Here is a 12,608-nt window from a genome sequence, read left to right on the forward strand (position 1 = left end):
CAGCAGAGCTCCACACCCTTAATCTATGGTGTGCAGAAACTCCACCGTTGAAAATACATAAGTGAGAGGTTCAGGCATGGCCGAATGGCCAGCCCCCTAAAACGTGATCAATAGCCTCTTAGGATGAAGAATAAAACAAAACTGAGACCAAAGATGTCTAATACATTAGTAAATCATCCTATTTATAATAAACTAGCTCCTAGGGTTTACATGAGTAAGTAATTGATGCATAAATCCACTTCCGGGGCCCACTTGGTGTATGTTTGGGCTGAGCTTGATCAATCCACGAGCTGAGGCTTCTCTTGGAGTTGAACTTCGAGTTATGACGTGTTTTGGGCGTTCAACTCCGGATCATGACGTTTTTCTAGCGTTTAACTCCAGACAGCAGCATGTACTTGGCGTTCAACGCCAAGTTACGTCGTCAATTTCCGAATAAAGTATGGACTATTATATATTGCTGGAAAGCCCTGGATGTCTACTTTCCAACGCCGTTGAGAGCGCGCCAGTGCAGGGAGGTCAGATTCCAACAGCATCAGCAGTCCTTTTGTCAGCCTTTTTCAGAGTTTTGCTCAAATCCCTCAATTTCAGTCAGAAATTACCTGAAATCACAGAAAAACACACAAACTCATAGTAAAGTCCAGAAATGTGAATTTAACATAAAAACTAATGAAAACATCCCTAAAAGTAGCTTGAACTTACTAAAAACTACCTAAAAACAATGCCAAAAAGCGTATAAATTATCCGCTCATCACCTTGCGACGTCACCTTCCACGCGTGCGCGTCTGCTGCGCATGCGCGTCGATCTCATCATCCGAAATCCTTGATTCTCCATGATTATCTCCACTTGCATTATTTTCCTCTTCATCCCTTTGATCCATTCCTAACCTTTTCAATCTGAATTCACTAGCAAACATATCAAGGCATCTAGTGGAATCAAAGGTGAATTAAATTTAGCTAATTAAAGGTCTAAAAAGTATGTTTTCACACTTAAGCACAAATAGAGGAGAATTTATAAAACCATGCTATTTCATTGGGTAAATGTGAGAAAAGATGATAAAATCCCTAAATTAAGCACAAGATAAACCCTAAAAGATGATTGCGCAATGCTCCAAGGGCGCGTACGCGTACTGTACGCGTACGCGCTGACTCCTTTAATGAAATCGCACCTGGCGATTTCAGAAGGGCTTCTGGCCCAATTTTGAAGCCAATCTTTGGCAGAAAAAAGCTAAAAAGACCAAGGACTGGTGGGGAAAGGCATCATTCATTTATACACTTCTCATTATTCACAATTTAGGTTTTAGATGTAGTTTTCTAGAGAGAGAGACTCTCTCCTCTCTCTAGGTTTTAGGATTCTTAGTTTTATTCCTTTTTAATTTCAGATTTCTATTATACTTTGATTAGTTCTCTTCTACTCTTATTCGTTCTAGTATTTTAGTTTATCCATCTTCTCTTGTTGATCTATTTATTCTACAATTTAGTTTATAAACTCCTCATGTTAGATTGATTTTTTCTTTTAATGCAATTTGAAGTATTTCATGTTTATTGATTGCTTCTTTATTTGTTGTTATTGATTGCTTGCAATTGTTAGGTTAGATTTTATTATCCCTTATTAATTTCTATGTTTTTATGTTATACCCTCCAAGTGTTTGATAAAATGTTTGGAAGGATGTTAGAGTAGAATTTTATGTTCTTGGCTTGGGATGATAACTTAGGAACTCTTGAGCTACTAATGTCCAAGTAATTGATGATTGGCAGCCATTGACTCTAGTTCTCACTAATTGAATTAGTGGAGAGTTAGGACTTATGGACTTGGATTGATATAGCTCATTTAACTTTTCTTTACTAGGTAGAGGATGATTTAATGGGATTGATCCTTGCCCATTCTCATGTTGTGGTTAGTGATAAGGATAGAGATCCTTAACCACCAAACCTTGTCAAGACCGTTCTATCGTTTAAATTCCTTTGCAATTTATTTTTCTTGTTTCTTAATTCAAAAACCCCAAAAATACTTTTCCATAGCCAATAACAAGAACACTTCCCTGCAATTCCTTGAGAGACGACCCGAGGTTTGAATACTTCGGTTATTAGTTTTATTAGGGGTTTGTTACTTGTGACAAACAATTTTTTGTATGAAAGGATTCTAGTTGGTTTGGAAGTTATACTTGCAACGAGAGTTTATTGTGGAATTCTAGACCACACTAGAATCCGATCATCAACAACCTATACAAATTAAGTGCTAGCCTAACTACCCATTCTTCACTTTTTCACATACTCATGCATTTTCTTTTTAATCACTACACATATGTATTGATTTTTATTGAACTTTACTTTGGGGCATTTTGTCCCCTTTTTATTGCTTCTCTTTTTCTTTCTTTTTCTATTTTTTTCTTTTTCTATATTTTCTTTCTTTTTATTTTTTTTCTTTTATTTTTCTCTCTTTTTTTTTCTTTTTTGGTGTACTTTTGTACAATTGTATCAATGCATATGGTTTACACATTTAATTAACACCTGAGTATGTACCCAACTCCCAAATATAGAAATACAAAACAAAAACACCATTTTACCTCAACCAATGTCCCAAGTTTCCCCACACTTAAATGATACACACACTCACTAGTCTAAGCTAATAAAAGATCCAAATAAGGACATTTATTATTTTTCGCTTTAAGGCTTGTAATGTGCTAAATTAAAAAACAAAGTGGGTTAATCGTAGGCTCAAATTTGGCTAACAAAGGTTGATAAAAGGTAGGCTATTTGGGTAAGTAAGCTAATGGAATGATGGCCTCAATCATATAAATGCATGAATCACAAAATAATGGACATAAAGAATCAAACAAATCAAAGATTAGAATCATAGAAAGAGAATAATGCACACAAGAAGGAAAATAAATGGTTATAACATGTAACCACGCAATTAGTCTCAAGACTCCCAAGGTTGTATGTTCTTAGCTCAAAAACATGATCCACAATGTATAGTTCAAGCAAATTCTATGAAAAGTTTTTCACTCAAATCAATTGGGATGTCAATGCCCTATTAAGAATGTTTTTCTTGGAGAATTTCATTATTTTAACTAAGCTTACTATGTATATATATGCAAAATAAGAAAATGTAACAAAGAATCCTAAAAGACCTAAAAAATGAAATATAAAAGTGTTGGGATTAGAAACTTGTCACCCAAAAATGCTGAACGGTCGGGCGACCTCCCCACACTTAAAAGTTTCCACCATCCTCGGTGCACTCAAAGATGAGCAAGGGAGTACGGCGACTCTCCGAGTTGCTACCTTCAGCTGGTAGGTCAACCGGTTGTTGCGTGTTCTTTCATCCGCTTCCATTGTTGCTTATGGTGCATTACTCATGAAGAATAGAAAATAACACCGTAAGATGAGAAAATACAAAAGCAAGGAAGCATATATTGTTGGAATAAGGTTAGAATCACTAGAATGAAGTGAGTGAATCAGTTGTGACATTAATGAACAATATGTGTGTGGGTCCTAAATTGCGCGCGGTAAAGAACACACGCACACTAGCATAAAAAGCTTTGTCACAATTTACACAAAAGAAGAATGCACTTCACTCATTCTAGTGTGCTTGAAATACTTTAAACTTGTAGGTTAAGACAACCAAACAAGCAATAAAGAAGTATGAAAGCATTCAAGCCAAAGATAGCATAGGGATGCATAAGGTAAAGAAGCACAATGCATTAAGGTAAATGCATGACATCCACCAAGAAATTGCCTAATCAAAGAAAGGAATTCAAATCACATGGTGGCTAGCTACAACATGCAATTCAAAAAGATTTAAGAAGCTCGAAGAAAATTTTCATTTACTTTGTATTCACAAAATTAAGCATGAAGAACCCAACCAAGTAGCAATATATAACCTCAATCAAAGAATCCAACAATGATTATAAACATAATGATGCTAGGATAGCATCTCATAGGTAATCAGCAGCAATTAACAGTAAACAAGTTTATAATCCAACACTTACAATGAAAAGTAGAAAATTAAAGGAAAATTCAGTTAACTAATTAACTACCTAAAAGAAATGGTTATGGATGGTGTTTGGTAGTGTTAGATGATGGTTGAAGATGGGAAAGCATAGAAGAGAAGAAAGAAGAAGGAAAGAAATGGAAAGAAGAGAAGAAAAGAAGATGGGTGAAATAGGGTAATCCGTGCGTACGCATCTTCTGCGCGTGCGTGTGGATGGGGTGAAATGGGTTCGACGCATACGCGTGGGTCACGAGTACGCGTGGTGTGTTATTTAGAGAGGCGACGCGTACGCGTGGATGGACTCGCGCAAAACGCAGAGTGCCAGCCCAAAACTCGCACAACTATCGGGTTAATGTATGGAGGTGAAATTTTTGTATCCACGCCTACGCGTGAGGCACGCGTGCGCGTGGATTGGTTGAAAAGCTTGGGGCACGCGTATGCGTACGCATGGGTTGGTGCTCTGTTTTTCAAAAATTTTCAATCTCTTGCACCAAACCAAGCATTCCAAACCTCCAAACAGCTACCAAAACACCATAAAACCTTATTTAACATACTACACTACCAAATAAACTCAACAAACTAAGCTAAACATGAAATTAAGCTTAATTTTACCAATATTTACAAAAGAGAAAAATGATAAGATTTTACCATGGTGGGGTGTCTCTTACCTAGTACTTTTATTTATTGTCCTTAAGTTGGACATTTGGTGAACTCCTCATCAAGGTGGCTTGTGCTTGAATTCATTCTTGAACATCCACCAATGCTTGGACTTCCAATAAGCTCTATTTTTCAAAATCAATATCTCCAAGTTTTGATGGAGTTCTTCACAAACCATGGGCTCCCAAAGTTGATCCTCATGTATCCCCGGATCCCATATCTTGTTTCTACACCCATCTTCAAATTGATCATCATTATTCCATTTGGGTGCCAAGCAAGAGGAATTCTCAATCAAGCGACCAAATATCATCCTAGACCCAAGCAATCTAGTTCTACACCAACCCTTGCTATTAAGCTTTGATTTACAATGCCAACCACTAACCATCTCCCTTTTGCTCTTAAAGCCACAAAGAAGTCTAAGTTGACCATCCGTCTCAAGCAAACCATATTCAAGTGGGATAGTTAAGCTTAGAGATGAGAGATTTAACCGCTTGAATGAAAGAATGGACGATAATGGCTTGGGGAGAGGTATCTCCAATGTGCTAGCAAGCTCTACTCCCTTGTGTTCTTCCTTGACAACTTCCACCTCTACACAAGCTTCTTCAATTTTAATCATTTGTTCATCACTTTCATCCAACTCTTCTCCATCACTCAAATCATACATGGGAGGATTAGAGAAATCTACCTCCACATTGCTTTCTACCTTATCGGGAGAAGGTTCTTCAAGTCCAAAGGATCCACCACCAATAAGAGTTGATGCATGATCTTCATCACCAAGGGAACTCAATTCTTACTTCATTCCCTCTAAGTCCTCATTCAAAAATTGTTTTGGAGGTTGTGCACATTCCTCTTTAACATCAAATTCAATCTTCTTGGAGGGGCTCTCTTCAATTCTAGGTTCCAATGGCGGTTCCGCATCTCCTAAATCTTCAACCACTTCTTCCTCTTCTTTAACGATCATAGGCTTCTCCAATTGTTATAACACAACGTAACATTCCTCCTTCTCCACCGGAGTTTCCAATCTCTCCTTCATGCTATGCTCTTCAAGTGATTCCCCACATGTGGCCATGGGAGTGCTTTGAACATTCAAGCATTGGGAGGCTAATCGACTTACTACCTCGGTCAAGGTAGCCACAAATTGTTGCACATTCCTCTTCATTTCATCTTGTCCTTGAAGAAGAACACCAAGGGTTTCATCCATTGGAGATTGGGGTGGATAGGAGGGTTCATTCTTTTGGGGAAAGGGTTCATGATAGGAAAGTGGTTCTTCTTGGTAAGGGTGTGGAGGTGGCGGTTCTTGGAAGTAATTGCATTGGAATTCGGGTGGTTCTATGTGTGGCTCATATGGTTCAAAAGGTGGTTGGTATGGTGGGTAAGGATTAGGGGTCAATTGGAGGTGTTTGGTGATAGGGGGCTTGTAAGCTTGGTTGATGGCTATGTTGAGGATATGACTCATAGGCGTATGGTGGTGGGTCTTGATAGTCACAAGGATGATCACCATAGCCATTAGGTTGATATGCATCATAAAATGGCTCTTGTTCATAGTGCATTGTTGGAGGTTATTGCCAAGAGGCTTGATCATATGCATATGGCTCCTCTCACCTTTGATTATCCCATCCTTGATGCGTATCTTCATTGTAGCTCCCATCTCCTACAACATAGTTAGAACCAAACTCATAGCCAAAGTGAGAATTCATAGTAGCAAGAGAAGATAAGAACAAAAAATAGTAACAAACAAAGGAAACAAACTCCTACAACTACCAAAAACTAACAAAGAAGCAAAAGGCAAACATATACACAATATTCACATATATACAATAACCAATAACAAGGCACACAATTGCGATTCTCCAGCAACGGCGCCATTTTGATGAACGAAAAATTGATGGTATAGAATTTCACAATTGAATTCTCGTTGCAAGTATAGTTTCTAAACCAACAATAATCCTTTCATACAAAAATTTGGTTGTCGCTAAAACAAACCCCAATGAAAATAATCGAAGTATTCAAACCTCGGGTCGTTCTCCCTAGGAATTGTAATAAAGTGTTCTTGTTATTGGCCATGAAGTATGTTTGGGGTTTTTGAGATAATAGACAAGAAGTATAAATGGCAAAGGAAATAAACTAACAACTAACAAAGCTCTTGGCAAGGTATGAGAACTAGAAGTCCTATCCTCATTATCCTCCTCAATTGTGACAATTGTCCATTTCTCCCACTTAGTTAAACTCTAACCATGAAGAAAATTCAAGTGGATGAATTAACTTGATTCCACAAGTCCTAGTCAAATCATAACGAAAGACTAGCTTTAGTGTCCTTCAAGTCAATTAGCAACTTCTAATTCTCAATCAACAAAAGAGTTTGATAACTCTAGAGTCACCAATTACTCAACCAAAGTTAAGAGAAACAAGATCTAACTCATAACTAAAAGAAGCATTTCATCAAACACATAAAAGGCAATAGAAGTAAACATCACTAATTACAAGAATTAAAGAGAGATCTAACTACAAAGACAAGAGATCAACAACAGAAAATCAAAACAATTATGAAACAACAAAGAAATCACAAATTGCATTGAAAAGAAATGTAGATCTACAAGATAATTCATAAACTACAACTAACAATATCAAGAAACTACAAGAGATGTAGAATGCTATAACTACAAGAGAACAATTAAGGAAGAAAAAGGAGAACTAAAGCAAGAGAAAAGAAGTAGATCTAGATCTAAACCTAATCCTAATTCTAGAGAGAAGAGAGAGCTTCTCTTTCTAGAAACTAACTAAAGCATTAACTAAACTAAACTAAATCCTAATGTGTCTAATTTTTGTTGATTCTCCTTCAATCCTTGGGTTAAATAGCATCAGAAGTGAGTTGGATTTGGGCCTGGGAAGCCCAGAAATCGCCCCCAGCGGATTCACTTTAAGTGGGTCACGTGCGAGCATCGACACATACGCATGGGTCACGCGTACGCGTCGTTTGGCATTTTCCATTCACGCGTACGCATATGTCACGCGTACGCGTCGCCTTGCGACATCACCTTCCACGCGTGCGCGTCGATCTCAGCATCCCAAATCCTTGATTCTCCATGATTATCTCCACTTGCATGCTTTTTCTCTTCATCCGTTTGATCCATTCCTAACCTTTTCAATCCGAATTCACTAGCAAACATATCAATGCATCTAGTGGAATCAAAGGTGAATTAAATTTAGCTAATTAAAGGTCTAAAAAGCATGTTTTCACACTTAAGCACAAATAGAGGAGAATTTATAAAACCATGCTATTTCATTGGGTAAATGTGAGAAAAGATGATAAAATCTCCTAAATTAAGTATAAGATAAACCCTAAAAATGGGGTTTATCATGGGGCTACACCAATAATAAAACAAAAATAAATCTAGATAATATTCTATTATTAATAATAATAATTACAACAATAAATAGTAATAACAATATAAAAATAAAGAAAATACTAATATAAAAACAAAACAAATAATAATATTACTAATATTAAAAAAGTGAACAACAACAACAAAATTACCTGTATTGACGTATTTAGAAAATTCTGATACATGCATGGCATCAAGATTCAAAGCATGCATAAAAGATGGCTCTCTAGATGGATGTTGTCTGATTAGTGCATTTGCAACATTAGTCACATCTCCTTCAACCATTATCTGATCTTCATTTACATCTTCAGTTGAACCAACAATTTCATAATTACCTTCAAACTTTATCACTTTCAGTATTATAACCCACCCAGTCTATGTTGGGTTCTGGAAAATCAACATCATCGATTTCTTCGAACTCAACATATAACTCAATAAGTGAGGCCTGTGCTCTAGTTTGATGATAGGTAAAAAACATTCTTTGCATACTAGCTTCATCAGTCACATGCATTATTTAAAATTGACCGAAACCACCAAATACTAGCACAGACTGCTTGTACAGAATATTTATGACTCTCTTTTACATTTGATGATCTACACTTTGAGAAAGTATACTCTTAAGTCCTTCATATGTTATTGAAAGAGGAACAACAATATCACATGGATTATCACATAAAAAGCTCACGCCTTCATATGTATAAGATAAAATATGACCATTGTAGTATATTTTTAAACTAATATAACCCTCTATTTTAACATTCATCGCACTCACTCACAAACTTTTTTCACTCTCTCAAATTGAGAACATTTTGTTGAACAAAGCTCTCATTACTCTATTTCTATGTAGAACTTTATTCTAATACTCTATTTTTAAATTTTAGCACAATTCAAAATTTCTTTTATAGTTAATTTTATATTTTTTTATTTCTCTTAACACAAAATATCGTTAACATTTTTACAAAACATTATTTACGTTTTTATTTTTTCTGCAATACATCAATGACATTTTGATAAAAAAAATAATTTAAAAACATGTTTTCAAGCAAAATGTTACTAACGTTTTTCTTTGCGTCAATTAAAAAATATATATACAATACGTCGCTAACGTTCTGTCTATAATAAAATTAAAAATATATTTTTTATACAATACGTTACAGATGTTTTGTTCATGCTAAATTTAAAAAAAAAAAACTCATCCTCCTTCCTTTTAAAAAATTGAAACAGGCTCGTAGTAGAATAAAATATAATACCATTCAAATATTATTTAATATCACACATATGTTTATAAGATAAAAAAAAATTGAGCCTCATAAAAATAGAGAAATTCGTATATTCAACTTTTAAAAAAATTAAACATTTATTATTTATAAGTATTTTTAAATGATGAAGAACAAAAATATCACCAAATGACCTATTTATGGTTTTCTCCAATCATTATTACCGTAAATTTTGCTTGAATCAATTTTGACTTTTGACCTCCAAACTCTAGTCCAACGTCGTAAACGAATATGAGCACACCCCGTTCACCTACCACAGCTGCCATTCTCCGTCTTCTGCTCTACATTCTGAATATTTTCGCCATCTTCAGAACCCAAATTTGAAGAGAGAAAGAGAGTTTCAGAAATGGGTTTCTACTCAACAGTAATGGATGAGATAACCTGGTACACTGGTCTATCGCCAACGGCGTTCTTCACCATCGCAGCCATGATGCTCGTCGTTTACAAGACCATTAGCGGCATGTTCGTGTCCCCTGAAGACTACAACAAACCTCCGGTCATTTCCGCCCGAACCAGTAGCCGGTTCGACCATACCGAACCGCAAAGGGAACCGGTTCAGTTGGGCGAAATCACCGAGCAGGAGTTGCGCCAATACAATGGCTCTGACCCCGCTAAGCCCCTCTTGATCGCAATCAAAGGCCAGATCTATGACGTCTCCTCTGGGAGGTAACCCTCTCCATTTTTTTTCAAATTTTTTTAGTTTTAATTTGTTTGCTTTGCCCTAATTTTGGTTTTCATTGTTATTTACTTATCTTTTATGCAAGCTTTGAATGAGAGTGAGTTTTATATGTTCATTGAGTGTGACTTACTATAGTTCTTGTTTATTGTGAACTTTGTCTTACTGATGGTATGTTTAGATTGGTGATTTGAGAAGGAATGAGATGAAAGCAAAGGAATCTTACGGCCTTCTCAATTGAATGGAATTGATTTCATCCCATTCTATTAGGAAAAAAATTATTTGTACACTTATAGACACTAAACATGGCTCATCCTTAACCATTCCTTGTTAATTAAACAAATCTTCGCTCTTTATTTATTATATTTTATATTAATGGGGTTTAGAGTTAAGAATTTAGGATTTAAGATTTTAAGATCCATGATTTAGGATTTAGGGTTTAGAGCGGAGTATTCAAGAGCGTTGTGCTTTTTACTTAGCCACTAAACACCTACATTTGTTAAAGTGAAAAAAAAAAGTTTGCAACTTTAACTAAAATATATAGCATTGCTAATTCTACTAAAACTCCCAGCTTTTGTTACTTCGAATTTGGTTGTTTGAGATGGAAACTTATTGAATTTGGATATCCAAACAATGGAAATGAATATTAGTTCAACTCTTTTTGGACTCTATTATACAACTTTAAATTCCATATTCCATTCCACTTTTTTATAATTCTTTAATAAGGGTTGGTCATTGCTTAAAGTTTCTTAATTGAAGGCTAGGAAGGAAAAAGATTATGCAAATTAACTCATATGAAGCTTTTATTTGTTGTTTCTTTTTTCAAGCAACAAGTAAATTTCTCTCAAAATTCTTTTTTCATAAAAGACTCGAAGTTACCAATTGGCACACTCATCAATGAAGCTTAATGACTTAATCAGTTAATCATATCAGATCACTTTTCTTTTTCTCAAAAAAAATTACCAATTATGTTCTCAAAATTAACCCTTCAATTTTCTAAGCTCCTTCAACACATCCCTCTTTTCTCTCTTCCCTGCTCAAATCACAAGCAGTTCCTCAAATTCTTGCTGTTCTGACAAAAATTTTACTTTTTGCATTCGTTATTTGTCAGTGGGTTGTATTTCTCCTCAGAATAATAGGTTTGAGTTGATTGTCTGAATTTGTGACACATTTAATGATTTGATTAATTAGTAAACAGATAATTATTATATTACCCTGTGTTGTATTTCGCTCACCTCTTGAAGCCCAAATATATTTAGGATAAGTAGATGTTTTCTTTTTTGCATCCTCCCTCTTGATTCATTCCATCTTAATTCTCTTGGTTACTTCTTGTATCCGAAATAGGAAGTTTATTTGAACATAAAAATAGGTTGGACATACTACTATCAACCTTTGGACTTTGCATGACTCTAAACGGGTTGTTCCGAAAGATAGTTAGGATAAATTTGAATAGTGAGAGGGAAAGTCTTGGAGAATTAGTTGAGTTGTTTCTATGTGATTTTAAGGTTACTGGTTCAAATCATGAAATCAGCAACTAAATTTGCCTCAGCTTATCGTAATGTGTTTGAATCGTCTTATTTGCAAATTTTGTTTAGAAAATGCTTTTGGCTCCCTCCTGCGAGGGCGTGCACCCTGCCTTGCCGAAAAACATAAGGATTATTCTTTATGCAGGAATTTTTATGGCCCTGGTGGGGCTTATGCGATGTTTACCGGAAAGGAATGCAGTAGAGCCCTAGCACTTTTGTCTTTTAAACCGGACGATATTAATGGGAACCTTGAAGGTTTGGACGAGTCAGAGCTCGCAATTTTAGAGGATTGGGAATATAAATTCATAGAAAAGTACCCAAAGGTTGGGCAGCTTGTTCCAGGACAAAGATCTCTGCAAAATGAGCACAATGAACAAGTTCAAAACAATTTGAACCTTGATGAGGCCAAGGAGGAACCAAAATAAAAATCATAGTGCCTAGTTAACTTTGCAGTTTTTTTCAAACTTGTGTATAGGTTGTGATGTGTGTTACTGAGGGCATACTTTGTTGTATAAGGTGATTGATACTTCGGAATTTCTATGACAATACATGGAATGTATATTTGTTCCGTTAAATTTTAACATTTCACTGTATAAGTCAATCTAGTAAGTGTAAACTTGTGAAAGCTTAGAGACAAATAGATAGTTTAACAATTGAATTTTGATGGAACTACAAGGACTTACTGAGTAATTTTACCTAATTTTAGTGCTCCATACATTTTAGTTAAGGATAATTTTCAAGTAGAGGTAAATACCAAATCAGTACTCAAAAGATTTTGGCGCTGATAAAATGGTGCTTAATTTTTGTTATTGACAAAATAGCCCCTGAAAAATTTTAAAATTTGACAAAGTCACCCAAATGTGAGTCTGTGAAAGAATGACATCACAGTGAGCGAAAAATGCTGATGTGGCCATCGGAAGAGAACTCCGATAATGGCAAAGAGCTCCACGATGTTTCCAGCGACCTTCTTCTTCTTCTTCTTCTTTAACATGCCGTTGCGTTCTCTTTCACCATGGCAGCTGAAGAAGAAGACCGCCATGGCACGCCGCTGCACCTCACGGTGTTCTTTGTGTTTGCCGCTTCTTCTTCTTCAACACG

At 35.8% G+C, this 12,608-nt stretch overlaps 1 protein-coding gene across 1 annotated transcript; it reads left to right on the forward strand.

Annotated features, from left to right (window-relative positions):
• Positions 1-9,483: 9,483 nt before the first annotated feature.
• On the forward strand, positions 9,484-12,111 carry LOC130946843 (membrane steroid-binding protein 2-like). Its single transcript, XM_057875716.1, has 2 exons — positions 9,484-9,974; positions 11,656-12,111. Exons 1-2 carry the CDS (start codon positions 9,655-9,657, stop codon positions 11,933-11,935), a joined length of 600 nt encoding a protein of 199 aa, XP_057731699.1. The 5' UTR covers positions 9,484-9,654; the 3' UTR covers positions 11,936-12,111.
• Positions 12,112-12,608: the final 497 nt, after the last annotated feature.

This window comes from Arachis stenosperma, chromosome 8 (genome assembly GCF_014773155.1).
Source record: "Arachis stenosperma cultivar V10309 chromosome 8, arast.V10309.gnm1.PFL2, whole genome shotgun sequence".
Taxonomy (NCBI): domain Eukaryota; kingdom Viridiplantae; phylum Streptophyta; class Magnoliopsida; order Fabales; family Fabaceae; genus Arachis; species Arachis stenosperma.